Raw genomic sequence first — 14,709 nt, 5'->3', positions numbered from 1 at the left:
GCTTATGATGTGTAAATGACATTCTTTTTGTTTTTAAATTTATAAAATGCAGGGGAAAGAAATCCACATTTGTGCTCCACATTGCTTCATGTCACCCCTCAAACATCCACCAGATGTCCTCAGTCTGTCTTCCTGGTTATGACCACATGACAATCACACCCACCTCACCTGTTCCCAATTAACCAATCAATGCTTGCACCTGCCTCTTGGCTCTGTATGCTTATCACCTGCAACAATGAAATGCAGAGATAAATACTAGCAGAAACATTGCATAGAAAAAGATCTATTGATCGACTCGTGATCTGCTCTACAGAATTATTTAGCAAATCGCAATTATTTCTAGAAGATGGCAGTAATGCAATTCCCCGGTTGCCAGAGGCTGTAAAACTTTAAAGAAGAAAATAAGTTGTGCTTTGTCAAATTTTCATTTTTACCCATATCATTCTGGCTTCTGCTTTTTCCGCACTTGTTGCTAATATACATTTGTCTGTTTTCTATCTATCCTACATTTTGAAATAATCCTCTCAATTGTTTCTGTCTATACTTTGAATTAGGCAATAAATTCGAGAAACTTGTGGAAACTGCTAGTTTGGCTAGGAATGCTGAGGTCGTACGCCGATGTAAACCCTTTCCCATCCTTTCTCGTCTCGTTCTCACACTGTATACTTGGCTCTATATCCTCAGCCTGGATTGTCAAGCGGGCATAATTAAAAATTAAAAAACACTCTTTATCTTTTTGTTCAGACTCTTTTTTTGTTCATCTTAAATTCATTGTTTTCTGAATAAGTGAACAAGAAAGTTCCGTTAGCCAATGTGCAATTAACTCAGAAAAGGAAGGAGGTGAGTCAGAAGTTTAAAACTTGGCTCGTGTGAAGCCTATAAGACACAGTCACAGCTCATTGTCTTTGAACTTTTAGGGCAGAACAATGACACGGCTAGAAGCAATTCCAGAGAAGTGCAAAGGAAGACAAGTGAGCCTTCAGAGGGAATATCTATGTTAGCTTAATGCTAATATTATGTGGGAAACAATTGCATCTGCATTCACAATGGACACAGACAGCAATAACTGTCAGCGACAAAGAATTTCTGGTGGTTTGAGCACATGAAGAACGCCATAATCATCTTGACTCACAGGCCGACCTTTGTTGCTGGCAAGCAAGCAACAAGTATACCATATATACACGTATGCTCCTGTGGCATCTATGATATAATGAAGGACATACATGGTGACTAGTGCATTTAAGTCTCATTGAAGATATTTAGAAATTCTTTGATGAAATTATATATCTTTTCTTTTCCTCCCTCTCCATCTATATAGCACAGATATATAAGCAAACATCTGTGATGCCTCTGTTAAAGGATGATCCTGAGGAATGGAGAGACGTGGACCTTGTGACCCTGGAATGCGTCTTGTAAGTGATCTCTTTGAGAAAAGAGATCAAAGGGGGTGTTGTTAATGACAAGTAGCTAAACATATGCCATTTTATGACCAGTAGTCAAGGTAGTAAATTAGCTTAACAGCTGCAGGCCATATATTATCCTTTAGTTCTAATGGTGTGCTATGTATGTAGTTTAGTCTCTATTATACTCTTGAATAAAAGAAACATAATCATTTGTAGTTCATTAGACAAAATGTGCATTACTCTGTATCCTTGATCAGCTGTGAATGTCTGACAAAGATTCAAAGAACTGCTTGTTTTCAACAGATCCCATTTTCATCATTGCAAGCCTGAAATCAGACAACGTCAAGAGGCCGATTTCATTGCAGTCATTGAGGGAGGGAAGGAGTGTTTGTATGTGTGGGAGAGAGAGAGACAGTGAGAGAGAGAGAGAGAGAGAGAGCGCTAGAGATATGGGGGGTGGAGGGGGTTCATTAAAGCCCCTGGTTTAAGCCCAGCCCATTCTGGATATGTAAATGTCTGAGGCACAGAGAAAAACACAGCAAGAAAAAAGCAGTGACGGAAGATGTGAGAGCGAAGAGGAGGAGGGGAGCAGCATGAACAAGTGAGAGAGCGATCAAGGGAAAGAGAGCAAGAGAGTGAGGGAAAGGGAGCGAGCACTCTGAATTGTGAGTGGCTTACGACACTCAGTGAACAGAAGGTGCTTCTGCATGCGCTGTCAGTGTACTGGTCTGCTGCAAGGGATTGCGCGTTCCTTTGCTTCCCACATTTACCGCCCCTGCCTGCCTACCAGCACCAGCCTTCAGCAGCCTCTTCCAGCTGGCTGAGAAGACACCCAGAGAGCAAGGGAGTAAACGAAACCTGCGAGCCACGGGGGATGCGAGCGGCTACCGAACCAATATGAGCCACTCAGATGACGAGGAATACTGTTACACAAGAAAACAGTGAACAGGGTTCATCTCTTTATATCCTGTTTTGTTTTTTTGTTTTTCCCTTGCGTCCGTCACTGAAATCATGATTAAGTGCTTGAATGGATCTAAACCTTACAAGTCAGTGATTTCTTCAAGCGATGGACGATAACACATTTTGACAGATCTTTTGAAACTTAAGCGGGAGGGAAAGGAGGAAAGAGCTGAAGACAGATTATTTTAAAAAAGAAAAAAAAAGATTCTTGCTTATTTTTTTCTTTCGCTGGTTGTCTCTTCTTCCCTCTGATCGTTGCAGCAGAGGACTGCGGAGGAGCAGGAGAGACAGAGCTCATGCAGACAGGGGTACTTGCACTTCCTACCATCTCGCTGAAAGCTACTTGGATTCCTTCTCTTTCTGGCTCTTTCACTTGAAGAGAACTAAGACATTGTAAGCCTGCCAAGGATCTGGTGTCCACTGAAAAGAGAGAAGGGAGGGGGGGAGAATTTGTACCACAGTGGGGTCTTTTTTAGATTCGCACATAATTAGTGTTGGGGCACAAAGCGAGATGCTGAATGGAGATTGTCAGCTTTTGAATAGGGGTGAGTAGGAATTTTTTCGAATAAGATTGATCAGTGAGGACAGTTTGATTTTCCATCCCCTCTACTCTCCACCCACTGCTTGATATATAACGTAAGGAAAGAGACTTTATTTTTTTAGCATTTTTTGGGACTTGATAACAAAAATACTATCACTGTCTTCAGCTGATATACATAGAATGAGACAGCTTGTTGAACGAGATAGATATGATGCGATAAATATGATCTGATACGGGCAAAACCGATATCCAGAGTGGTTCAATGGACATTTTCTCCCTGACATCCCTGGATATTTATGCTAATGGATTTCCTTCTAATTGGACTGTACTTAAAGTGGCCACTGAAGAAGCCCCCTGGGTTGATACTGTGTTCATTGGGCATTTTTCTAAGAACAGTTCCCTTGGTAGAGGGGGTTTGTCCAAGGTTGTGCCGCTGCGACAGCAAGCTGCTGTACTGCGAGGGGCTCAACCTCACAGACATTCCCCGCAATCTGAGCAGTGCCATGGGCCTGTCCATGAGAGAGAACAACTTAACGGAGCTGCGTGAAGGCCAACTGGCTGGTCTGTCACAGCTCACCTGGCTCTATTTAGATCACAACAGCATTGACGTTGTAGAGGAGGGTGCATTTGACAAGCTGAGACGAGTCAAGGAGTTAGACCTGAGCAACAACCGGATTGAGAGTCTGCCAAATGGCACCTTTAGGCCCCTCCCAAACCTCCGTATCTTGGACCTCTCATACAACAGGCTGCAGGTACTAGAGCCTGACCTGTTCCACGGCCTTAGAAAGCTCACCAATTTGCATTTGCGCTACAATGCTCTCAAATTTGTGCCAGTGCGGATTTTTCAGGACTGCAGGAGCATGCAGTTTCTGGACTTGGGATACAACCAACTGCAGAGCCTGGCACGAAACTCCTTCGCTGGCCTCTTTAAGTTGACTGAGCTGCATCTTGAGCACAATGAGCTAGTTAAAGTCAACCTAGCCCACTTCCCACGCCTCATCTCTTTACGCACTCTGTACATGCACAACAATCGTGCCACTATTGTTGTAAACACACTAGACTGGACATGGCACTTTTTAGAGAAGATTGACCTGTCAGCAAACGAAATCGAGTACATCGAGCCACATGTTTTTGAGAGTACACCAAACCTCAAGGTACTGATGCTAGACTCTAATCGTTTGACCTCTGTGGACCAGCGCATTCTGGATTCGTGGTCATCTCTGGACAGCATTACCCTGGCAGGGAATGACTGGGAGTGCAGCCGCAATGTGTGTGCCTTGGCCTCTTGGCTGAGTGCCTTCCGAGGCCAGCATGACAATTCCCTGCTGTGTTCAAGCCCCGACACAGCACAGGGTGAGGATGTGTTGGATGCCGTCTATGCTTTTCAGCTATGTGAGGATCCCCCAGTAGAGGTGACCACAGCAGGCCTGTACGCCTCCACGAGGGATCTGGGCCCCATTACTCCCAACCCCTATGAGGGCGAGGGTAGTGAAGTGGTCACAAATTCTTTCACTGTCACAGTGGGCCATGATGACCTAGAGAGCACCATGCAGATCCACAAGGTGGTAACAGGCACCATGGCACTCATCTTCTCCTTTCTCATCATAGTGCTCATGCTATACGTGGCATGGAAGTGCTTTCCAGCTGGAATAAGGCAACTGAGGCAGTGCTTCAGCAGTCAGCGCCGTAAGCAGAAGCAAAAGCAAAGCATGCAGCAGATGGCTGCAATTTCTACACCAGAGTACTATGTTGACTATAAACCTAACCATATTGAGGGAGCTTTGGTAATCATCAATGAATATGGCTCTTGCACTTGCCAACAACAAGCTTCTCGGGAATGTGAAGTGTGACCCTGCTTTTGAGTAAGTCTTTACCTGTGATTATCTGGATATACAGTAAATTCCTTTTTGGATACACCGGGGAGGGGGACAGAAGGAATTATTCAATCTTCTGGACACTTTTTTTTTACAAAGCATTTCACTGTGATGTGGAAGAAGTGTGCTTCATGTGGCTGACTATTTTGTGGTGGATTTACTGCTACTGCTATCTGCTGCTGATCTGAAGTCACATAATGGTCATGGGACTCTTGGACCTGTTCGTGTTCTATCGAAAAAGAGAGAGGAATACAGCGCTGAGGCTTTTCTCTCGAGGATGGATATTTGAGCTTTAATGTGTCTTTCTATTTCAGGACATTTAATTATTGTTTAAAAATAAACTGGGGACACAGGAGAGGAAAAAAAGAAACCATTTGTATTATGGTACACATAATATTTGAGCATTTAAAATATTAAAAACACATTTAAGTTTAATTAAAAATGTAAAAATAAAACTGTGTAAAATATGTTAAAGAAGAAGACGTGCAAGTGTGGACAAAAAAAAGATAATCTATTTCTTTTGTAAACTACAAAAAAGTGTTTAAATAAATGAATTGCTATTCACAGAAACTCATTTGTATATGAGAAGCCTGTCAGAGAGGATGAATGACGACAGACGCAGTCTTTGCGCTCGTGGACTGTAGAGCCATGACTCTGCAGTGCATCAAACAGCCCCCCCCCCTAAAAAAAATAAGGCGAAAAACAAAAAAGAAGAAAAGGGGAAGAGGGATATCTGCATCTCATCTCCAGTGTAAAACCCACCATCTGAGTTTTAGACCTCTTCTCGGATTGAATCACATTTTGTTTTGCATTCATTGTGTTGACTTTCTATCAGTGTAGTTTCTTTCCCATTGCCTGTCTGTGAATAGATTAAAAACGATCTATTTCATCCTTTATCAGTAATCATATTTTCATTTAGTGATATCATAATATTTGTGCTCCATCCAAGTGAAGAAAGCAGAGTATAAAAGAGCTAAAGCTATGCCTCTCGTTGCTTCTCACCTTTTGGCTGTCGCAGAGGAGCGTTGCCTCCTCTTACTGAATCAAGCACACCAAAGCCAACAATCATTCAGACCATCCATAGTAAAATCAAAAATACTGTTCAAATAATATCCAAACCACCGAAGGAATTATTCACCAGCTTCAAGAAGATTTGCACATATTGGTCACTTTGTTTTGGTTTTTTTTGTTTTTCTTTTCATGTGATGTAAAATGTGTGTTGAATACAAGGCCATTTCCAGGTGCGTGTATATATCCTTCTCCCTTTGGTGTTTATTGTGTACATTAGCGCACTGACAGATGTTGTGTTTCCTGGGTCCTTTGACATGAACAGTATGTTATGTGAGAGAGAGATGGAGGATCACAACGACTGCAGAAAGAGGGAACAGACTGCTCTCTAGTGTGCACATTCTCATACCGTGGCAGCATTATACCAATTGTGCACCATGTTCTGAAAAATTTCACAACGGGGGCAACATCAATATACTGATTTTACAGCAGCTTTTTCTGAGAAAAAAAAAGAGAAGAAGACAAAAAGATCAATTTGCATTATTTTTTGTGTTATTTTGCGATAAATAAGATAATGTTTACAACTTGTAAGTCATCAGGAATAAAAATGTTTTAAGAACTCACTGACAATCATTACACAATAAGTTTACATTCTTTAAATCTTTAATTCGATAACATTGTGAGATGGTGTTTGGCTGTTCTTCTTTTTAATCATTTGCAATAAGTGGTACAAAATGAGATGCTTTGGTGTATTTTAAATTGTTATAACTTGTTGAGGTTGATAAAGGCCTGGGAGTAAACCCAGCCTGAGAAGAAGTATAGAGGATTTAAGGTCCCTTAAGCAATAAAGTGTCTGGAAAAAACAGAGAGGGGGGAGGGGATTTTTGCAGAGAGTAAGGATTAAATTTAATTGAAGTGTGCCACTATTTACTGGGTCTAAATGAAATATTTTGAAGTGAAAATTCGAGTGGCTAAAAAAGAAAATTAGAAACTATATTGTTATATTGAAACATTTCATCGATCTATTTAATTGTGTTAATTCTTACAAACTCGAGATCCCCAAAATGCTAGCCAGAATGCCAGTGAGCCACAGAATATGTAATACCGAAGCTCCTTCGTTTCCTCCCACAGCTCATAGGATTTCTCCCAGGCCCAAAGAAATCCCATCACATAGAAATCATTCTAATTATTATGAAGGACAAGGTGGGAATTCAGTGATTTTTTTCTAAAATGAATGAACTGTCCCATTCTATACATAATGCAAGCAGCAGTAAACATACATAAACATAAAATTGTATAACTTGGTCATTAATCGGTTTTCAAACTAGACCCTTTTTGTTCTCTTCAGATATATACGTCCCAAAATTAAGATTAGTTTAAATCTTAAAGTTATCTCAATAAACACTGTATGAATCATTAACATCAAACCAGTGTCTGAGGAAATGTCTCGCAGTGGGTGAAAAATAATAATTTAGTCTGAGCACTTGGCAAAAGTGAAATGGTGTGGTCATAATGAAATGCAACAACCACAGCGGCCCTCAGTGTTCAACTTAAATCCCAGAGGGTCTCTCCAGCTGTCAGTGAAAGGAAAACAAATACCTGTACTTGTTACCAGAGGCCTCAGGCTACAATTAAAGTTTTTATGCGAGTATTCTGGGAGATGAATAAAATGATATAAATAGAAATTATGTTTTTATTTTTGACTATTGATAGCGTGGCATGGAATTTCAGCAGAGCACAGATTCAGTACTGGATTTATTTCACTTTTATGTAGTTGATCCAGTAAAAGAAAAAACCAAAGTGTAGCCATGACGCTTGAAGTTCAAGCCTTGGGAACAACTTAGTAATTTAGCAGTTCTGAAAATGTGTTTTAGGGACTGGCAATGGCTTAAAGTTCCCATGCGAAATTTACGATCTGGTTCCTTTTTATTGTAGCAAGCGCACCCTGATTCAAAACTCGGTACAGCTGGAAATCATGACCTGTCAAATGACATGAATGCAAATGACTATGTAAGGACATCTTGATAGGGACAGAAATTTATTTTATTCTCTTCATCTTCATATCCTGTCCAGAATTCCCCTTACCTTCAGGTACTTCACAGCCCCTTAAACAGGCAACTGCAGGGTAAATTGAGGTTGTGAAGCTTCATTTATATAAATATTGGATGATGCTTGGCATGGAGGCCAGTACTAGCACCACTATTGATTTCATTTAACTACTTTTTTAAATAAGCAACCAGGGCAAATGGTGATGGAGAATGGATATGATTATTTCTATACCTTTGAGTCCTCAGGACTGAAGTTTAACTACTTTAGACTTCTTTTTATTCCTCCTCACCTTTACCTTAATCCTCTCCCTACCTCTCTCTGTTGTGTCTGTAAGACATCAATTCATCTAACTGACAAGAGATCAAATCTCTGCTTGACCCAAGCCTGAGGTGATAATTCTCTGAAGGGAGATATGTGCTCTCAGACAGCATCCATTATGAGTGCCTTGATTGATGATGCTCGGTAAAAATCAATACAGATGAGTGGTAACCAAAATGATCACAGTGATAACAAATGTATTCATCTCGTCCTCACATTTTGAGGCGTAAACTGATGGTTAGAGATGATATGTTTTATTTACATGGAAATCCATAACTGCAATAATCCATAATCAGATCACTGTTCAGTCAGAGGAAAAGGGTGAGATTGTTGTTTTGCTTAAGAGCAGCCGGGGAGGAGAGCATAAGATTGCAGGGCTGCCGCTGGTGCTGTTTGGCAGCTAGAGGATATATGGTAGCTGCCTGTCCAGATCACAAGCTAATAGGTCTGAAGCTATTGTCTTGTAGCTCGTGTGTGCAAATTCAAGCATATGCTGCCTGCATAACAGACTTGGAAACTATTTGGGTGTCTAGGGATATGTTGTAGACCAACAACACGACTGGTGCTTGGACAGAAAGCCACAAAGGGATGAAGAGCAAAGGTCAAAACAATGAAAAAGGAAATTCTGACATGGTTTGCAAAAAGTGGGACACTAGGTGCATAAGGCCAGGGTAAGAACTAAAGGTCAAATACTAACAATACAGAGACCCTGCGGACTCAAATTCTACACATTCTAGCCAGACTATACAGCGAGCATTCAGAAACATGCTTCAGTATTATTAAAAGGGCAGCCCGACTTTTGGTATCACAAAAAACGACAGCTTAATAACACGTACCAATATGGCGTTTGCATAATGATGTCAGAGTTTCAGCACGTAGGGCCTGTGCAATGGTGTGAGTGTCAGTAACTAAACACTCCTACCGTGTTAGGCAAGACCACAGAGGGCCATAGAGGCACGAGAACATTCTAAAATGAATAAATTAACCTAGGTTCCTGTGAGGGGTATTGATCGGGCAGCATTCTGCCATCTCACTGGGACTGGGACTGTGCTGCATAATAAATGCTAAACACCCCCTCATAACTGGATGCAGAGCTAAATCATGGGTGGCAGCATGTACTGCAGTGGGCTGTAAGGAGCTGCTGATGACTAATGACAATGTGTGGGTGGCTTTGCACTGATTCTTTTATAACAGGTGGGTTATCAGGATCAATATTCTAATAATCATCAACATTATCTTAGAATCCAAATCCTCTGACACGCCATTTTCTCTCTCATTGTACATCCCCTTCTCTCCCTCCTTTTTAGTCCCAATGCCGCATGTGACTGGTGTAAGTGCGATTCTACAGCACTAAATTCACTGATAGCCACTATCAAAACCCCAGTGTTTATATAACCTGCGTGTACAAGCTGGGGATTAATTGAAAGAGGACAGTAAGAGGGGAATTTAACACACACACACACACACACACACACACACACACACACACACACACACACACACACACACACACACACACATAAATTATACAGAGAGATTACTCTGACAAATAATACATTTAGATGCAAAAGTAAAGGAAGCTTATAATTTAATTCCAGACCTTTCCTTATGAATGTGGCGCAAACTGTCAAAATAATAACTTTGCTAAAACAGACACGGGTCCAATAGGGCACAATAATTACATTCATTACTCAGGCTAACTCTCCAGGCAGCCTATAGCTCTCTCTGCCCACTGCTTCATTTACATGCACCACACTGTAGCAACACTGAATTAATAATAATGACTGAGGAGTCATTATTCTTACCTACATATGGAAGAGCTGTGGTACTCTGAAGGTAAAACTAGTTAGAGAATGGGGGCAAGGTTGACATTACTCTGACTTAGGGGGTGGGAGAGGCTTAGTATTATTATTATTATTATTATTATTATTATTATTGTTATTATTGTTGTTGTTGTTGTTGTTATTAATAGTGCATTGTTTTAACGTTAACTTACATGCCATGGTATGGTTGGATTAGCGTATGCTAATGTTTTGTCTTGCATTTAACTTAAAACATCAGGGTCAGTCAGTGTGATAATACATGGCAACAGCTGGGCCTGCATCTGGGGCTCTATGTAACCTGCATGATGGCAGATGTGGGTCAGTGCCTAATATTCAGAGTATTACGGTGGCTGAACGACAAAGCTTTATCCAGGACTGAAAGCAGGATTTCCTGTTCTTTTATCATAGTTATTTATACCTTTACAGATAGTTCAGATGATGAGATATTAAACAAATCCAATATAGGATATAATGCTCACACCTCACGTTGTCTATCATGCATTGTCTGGTATGCAATTTTAAACATAATGATTTTCCTGTTTCCATGTTAGTGGATATGGGCATTGTCCTATTAAATTAGATGTTTGGAGATATATCTAACACTTATCTTAAAGTAGAAATTAATAACAAAGCATAGTCTGATTCAGTGTAAAAAGAAAAAAAAATCTGCGGATGAAATCATATTTAAGGGATACATTTGAAGGTTATAGCAACAAATACCTTCTATTACAAATACTTGCCATGGAGGACATATTTGTTGCATCACTTGCCAGGGCGACTGTGACATCAGTAACAATGGAAGTATGAGACGGAAACACAGAGTGTCTAAATAGTGCAGCGAGCTAGTTTTCCTGTAACGCACTAGTCATGAATTTGTTATATACTTGTCAAAATTTCCCAATTCCAAAGCTGAACGTTATAAAAACCAAAATAAAAAAACAAACAGATAGGAAGCAGGAAGAAAAATTCTTACTTTTGTGATGTTAGGTTTTTTTTAATGCCTTTTTTCCTGACTGATCCTACGAGGTTCTGAAACATCTTTGGAGGGACCGATCAGAAATTCAACAAATAACAAAAAATGTTTGTGTTTGAATATGTATCGCCTTTACAAAGAATATGTAGGTAATGTTTAGTGTACAGTAGTCTACCAATATTGCGCACAGACAAGACAGCACACGGCAAACACTTCTTCCACTAGCATGTGGTATTCCCAAAGTGCTGCTTTGGGGACATATTATTAAAGGAGACCTGTAGTTTTATTTAAATGTTTAAAACACCGTCTACTAGCACACCTTCAATATTTTTGCCACTTATTCCTTCACTTCCAGCAGCCTGAATCCAGGAAATTGTGGTGAAGCTTTTAAGGCCAGCATATTTTAGCTTTGTTAAAGCTAACAGCAACAAAACTGGAAAGACTAAATTAGAAATAAAACGAGGGGACAATGTCAATAAGGAACAAGGCCTGTCTCTATACTGTATCACACATAACTACCATAGAAAGCCACACTTGTGCTAACTCAAAAGTTGTAGTTTAGTTGAAACTGTGTGTAATTATTAGGAGACAAGGTTATTCTCGAAGCCTTCTATTGATTCAAAATGTCATTTTTCTCTGCTATTTGGTCTTTATTTCTTGAAGGCCTTTGAGAGCTTCCGTGATCTCGACAAGAGGACAGTGCACATTTCAAAAGCAAAGGGGACCACCAGACCCTGGAATAAAACAAACGTTCATGCCTTGAGGTGTCTCCTATCAGTGGCTCCTAATCTGGAGCCCCAGATTCAAACTTTATGTATCCAAAGGAATGAAAACTGCTTCAATCTTCACTTACTTATAACTACAAAATGTCAATTTGATGTTTTCTCTTTGTTTTTTAAGACTATACATATGTCATCATTTAGTAATTTTGCCAAGGCGATCAAGGATTTGTGTGTCTAAACAAGTGAAACAAACAAAAACAATAAATTGCTCTTTTATAATGACTGCTAAATTGGAGTTGTAACCTTTAAATTTAAATAGCTAGAGAACAAATTAAAATATTAAAAAAGGCACAGGTTTGAATTTGATTCAAGCCACAGCGTCTGTTACGCTCCTCGAATACAGAATGGTATTCTGTTTATCTGGACTTAAATTTAAAGTCTTAAAATGTGCAGATTGTCTTAAATGTAAATGTCACCCTGGCTGTCATTTTAAAAAGGTCCCTGGCCTTTTCAACAGCTACAAATGAAGCTGCCTGGGTAAATGTTTAAATTTACCATGTTAGATGTGGGCGGAATCAGATATCGAAAGAATTCAAATGAGAAAACATTAGCAATAGTTAAATGCATAATGGGAACTGACTTTAAAGCAAGGCCCTTTTTTTGTTTTCTTAATTTATAACCACATACTTTTTGTTCCCTCCTCTCCAAGCAGTATATCATTAGCTCAGCATATTCACTCTTTATGCTAAATTATTAATCACAATAATTACATCTTTCATAATTTATAGGCAGATCACGAAAAATAAAAGTAAATCCCTAACAAAACTTTGATCAGGTTTTTCAGAGGCATAGTAAGCTCGTAAGAGCTTCCCTTTGAATATAAAGTTAACACCGGTTAGGGGAAGTAAAAATAGACAGCATTTATCATTTCCCATTTATCTGATCTGTGTCAGGATGAATAAATGCTTTTCTCCTACTCCCTTTGCTCCCTCTCTTTTCCCTATCTTCGAGGGAGATTGGCATCTCTCCAGTAGCCAATGAGATTGGCTGCATAAATGGAATTGCCCCATTCTCCAAGTGTCAGCTGAGAAAAAGGGAATGTGCTCACTGTTTACAAAACCATTGGACTAAAGATGCATCCCCAGTACTTAAGATGCAATTTTGGTAAACATTCTCAGTGTGACACTCGATGCATACAAGCGAGATCCAGCCCAGAGGCGTCGGTAGAAATACAAGAGATGGACTTACCTGTCATATTAAATGCAGGGCAGAAGACAAGTGGATCCAAAAAGGAAGCCATGAAAGAGAGAGAAAGAGACAGAGAGAACAACGTTAAAATATTTACGTCTGCATTGCAAACTCTGAAAGGGTCAGATGCAACATCCTTACACACTTAAAGGTAAAAATGCGCTCAGCACACTGAAGCTTCACTTCTTTCAAGACAGTCACCATAAGAGTGCAACACTCGGTAGTGGGATCAGACAGCCTATGGCAGAGTGAAACAGCATGTTTGCATTACTGCAGTACCACAGTTAAACTGATGGTGCGTTTAATGTCTAACTTGTGAAAACCATTGTACCTGACAGCAAGAAGAGGAGGAACAGAAAGACAAGCTTTTATTGGACTTTGCTGACTATCGACTCTGATGGCCAGCAGCGACGCTGGGATCACATTCTGCCAACCAAGCAGTGCCCCACTACAAATCCGTGCATGTTTCTGTGCAGCCTAACTGCCTTAAAAACCGATGTCTGGGCTTGATCACAAAAGTGCCACTGGGTAGGCTTGTTAGCACTGTTACCTGCCACTAGAAGTATGTTTGAAGGTTTTTTTCTTAATGATTAGCATGACACATATGGCACATCCTTGAGAAACCACCTCTTTTAGGTGCCTCAGTGTGTTCAGCTGTTTCCGGGAGGTATATTTATATTGTTGTATGGCCGGAAAGGAAGCATACCTGCCTAAATGCTTGAATATAACTTCTTTAATTTCATTTTTTTAATCCTACAGTTAGTTAAATATTTAAATCTACTTATTTAAAATCATTACCTTTGATATAGATAGTGTCAAATCACAACAAAAATCATATCAGGACACTTTACTTCATAATGTCACAACAATACTACAGAAAAGTAGGGTTATGGGGGTGGGTGGGGGGATGAGGGTTGGAGCCATTTGTTTCAACTGGGTGGGGTAAAAGGAGTGTGTGTGTGTGTGTGTGTGTGTGTGTGTGTGTGTGTGTGTGTGTGTGTGTGTGTGTGTTTCTTGTGGGGGGGCACAGATGAGCACTGGCTGACTGAACCTGTAATAGTTGATTTGGTTGATAAATATATACAGATAAAGAACAGTATTAATATTATTTGCTCTTTTACAAAAAACGATGATGCAATGTGACATCAACCCCCTCCGTCACTTCAAAAAAGCATTTCAGCTGAACACCTCTACCACTGCTACAACTTTGCACAGTAAAAAGAAAAACAAACAAACGTGAGGCTGCCAGGAGCTAAATGAGCTTTCGAATATCTATGCGACGTATATCTTAAAATAAAGTGTGACACTGAAAACTGTTTCTGAATTACCAGTCATGAGATATTCTAGGAGTCTGCCCACAGTGTCAATCATCTTTGAATGTGTAAACTACACAGTGATGTTGCGCGCTAGTTTAATACACAGGCAATACAGTTCTAAGAATACAAACGTGTGACAGGCCATGTTTTTATTTAAAGTGGGGTTTTTTCATACTGTGTATAAATGTATAAATTCTGTGATCTATGTTCATCTCAATCATTTAATTTCAAACAAACTGTACAGTGTTGCATTTACTGTACCCAGGATGTTCTTTTAAGAGCTAAAATGACTACAAGCCAGCATTTATCAGCTTGTTTTCCTTTGTTGGTAAAATGCTTAGGGAAGTTTACATCTAATAATTTTGCCACTTAGAGGACATCTGAAGAATGAATAAAGTGAAAAATACAGCGATTATCAGTCTACCTATGCTGGAAAGGAGTGCAGTTGTTACTCTGGTACTTCAGTTGTTTTAT

The 14,709-nt window shown here is 39.9% G+C and overlaps 2 protein-coding genes across 2 annotated transcripts in view; one reads left to right on the top strand and one right to left on the bottom strand.

Moving 5' to 3' along the window:
• Positions 1-14,709, bottom strand: part of ctnna2 (catenin (cadherin-associated protein), alpha 2) — a 341,003-nt gene that overhangs the window by 135,746 nt on the left and 190,548 nt on the right. The window lies entirely within an intron of this gene.
• lrrtm1 (leucine rich repeat transmembrane neuronal 1) lies at positions 1,944-6,405 on the top strand. Its single transcript, XM_026171095.2, has one exon. The coding sequence runs from the start codon at positions 3,201-3,203 to the stop codon at positions 4,752-4,754; it is 1,554 nt and encodes a 517-aa protein (XP_026026880.1). The 5' UTR covers positions 1,944-3,200; the 3' UTR covers positions 4,755-6,405.

The sequence above is a fragment of the Astatotilapia calliptera genome, chromosome 6 (assembly GCF_964374335.1).
Source record: "Astatotilapia calliptera chromosome 6, fAstCal68.1, whole genome shotgun sequence".
Classification (NCBI taxonomy): domain Eukaryota; kingdom Metazoa; phylum Chordata; class Actinopteri; order Cichliformes; family Cichlidae; genus Astatotilapia; species Astatotilapia calliptera.
This window is presented reverse-complemented; position numbering and strand designations above follow the sequence as displayed.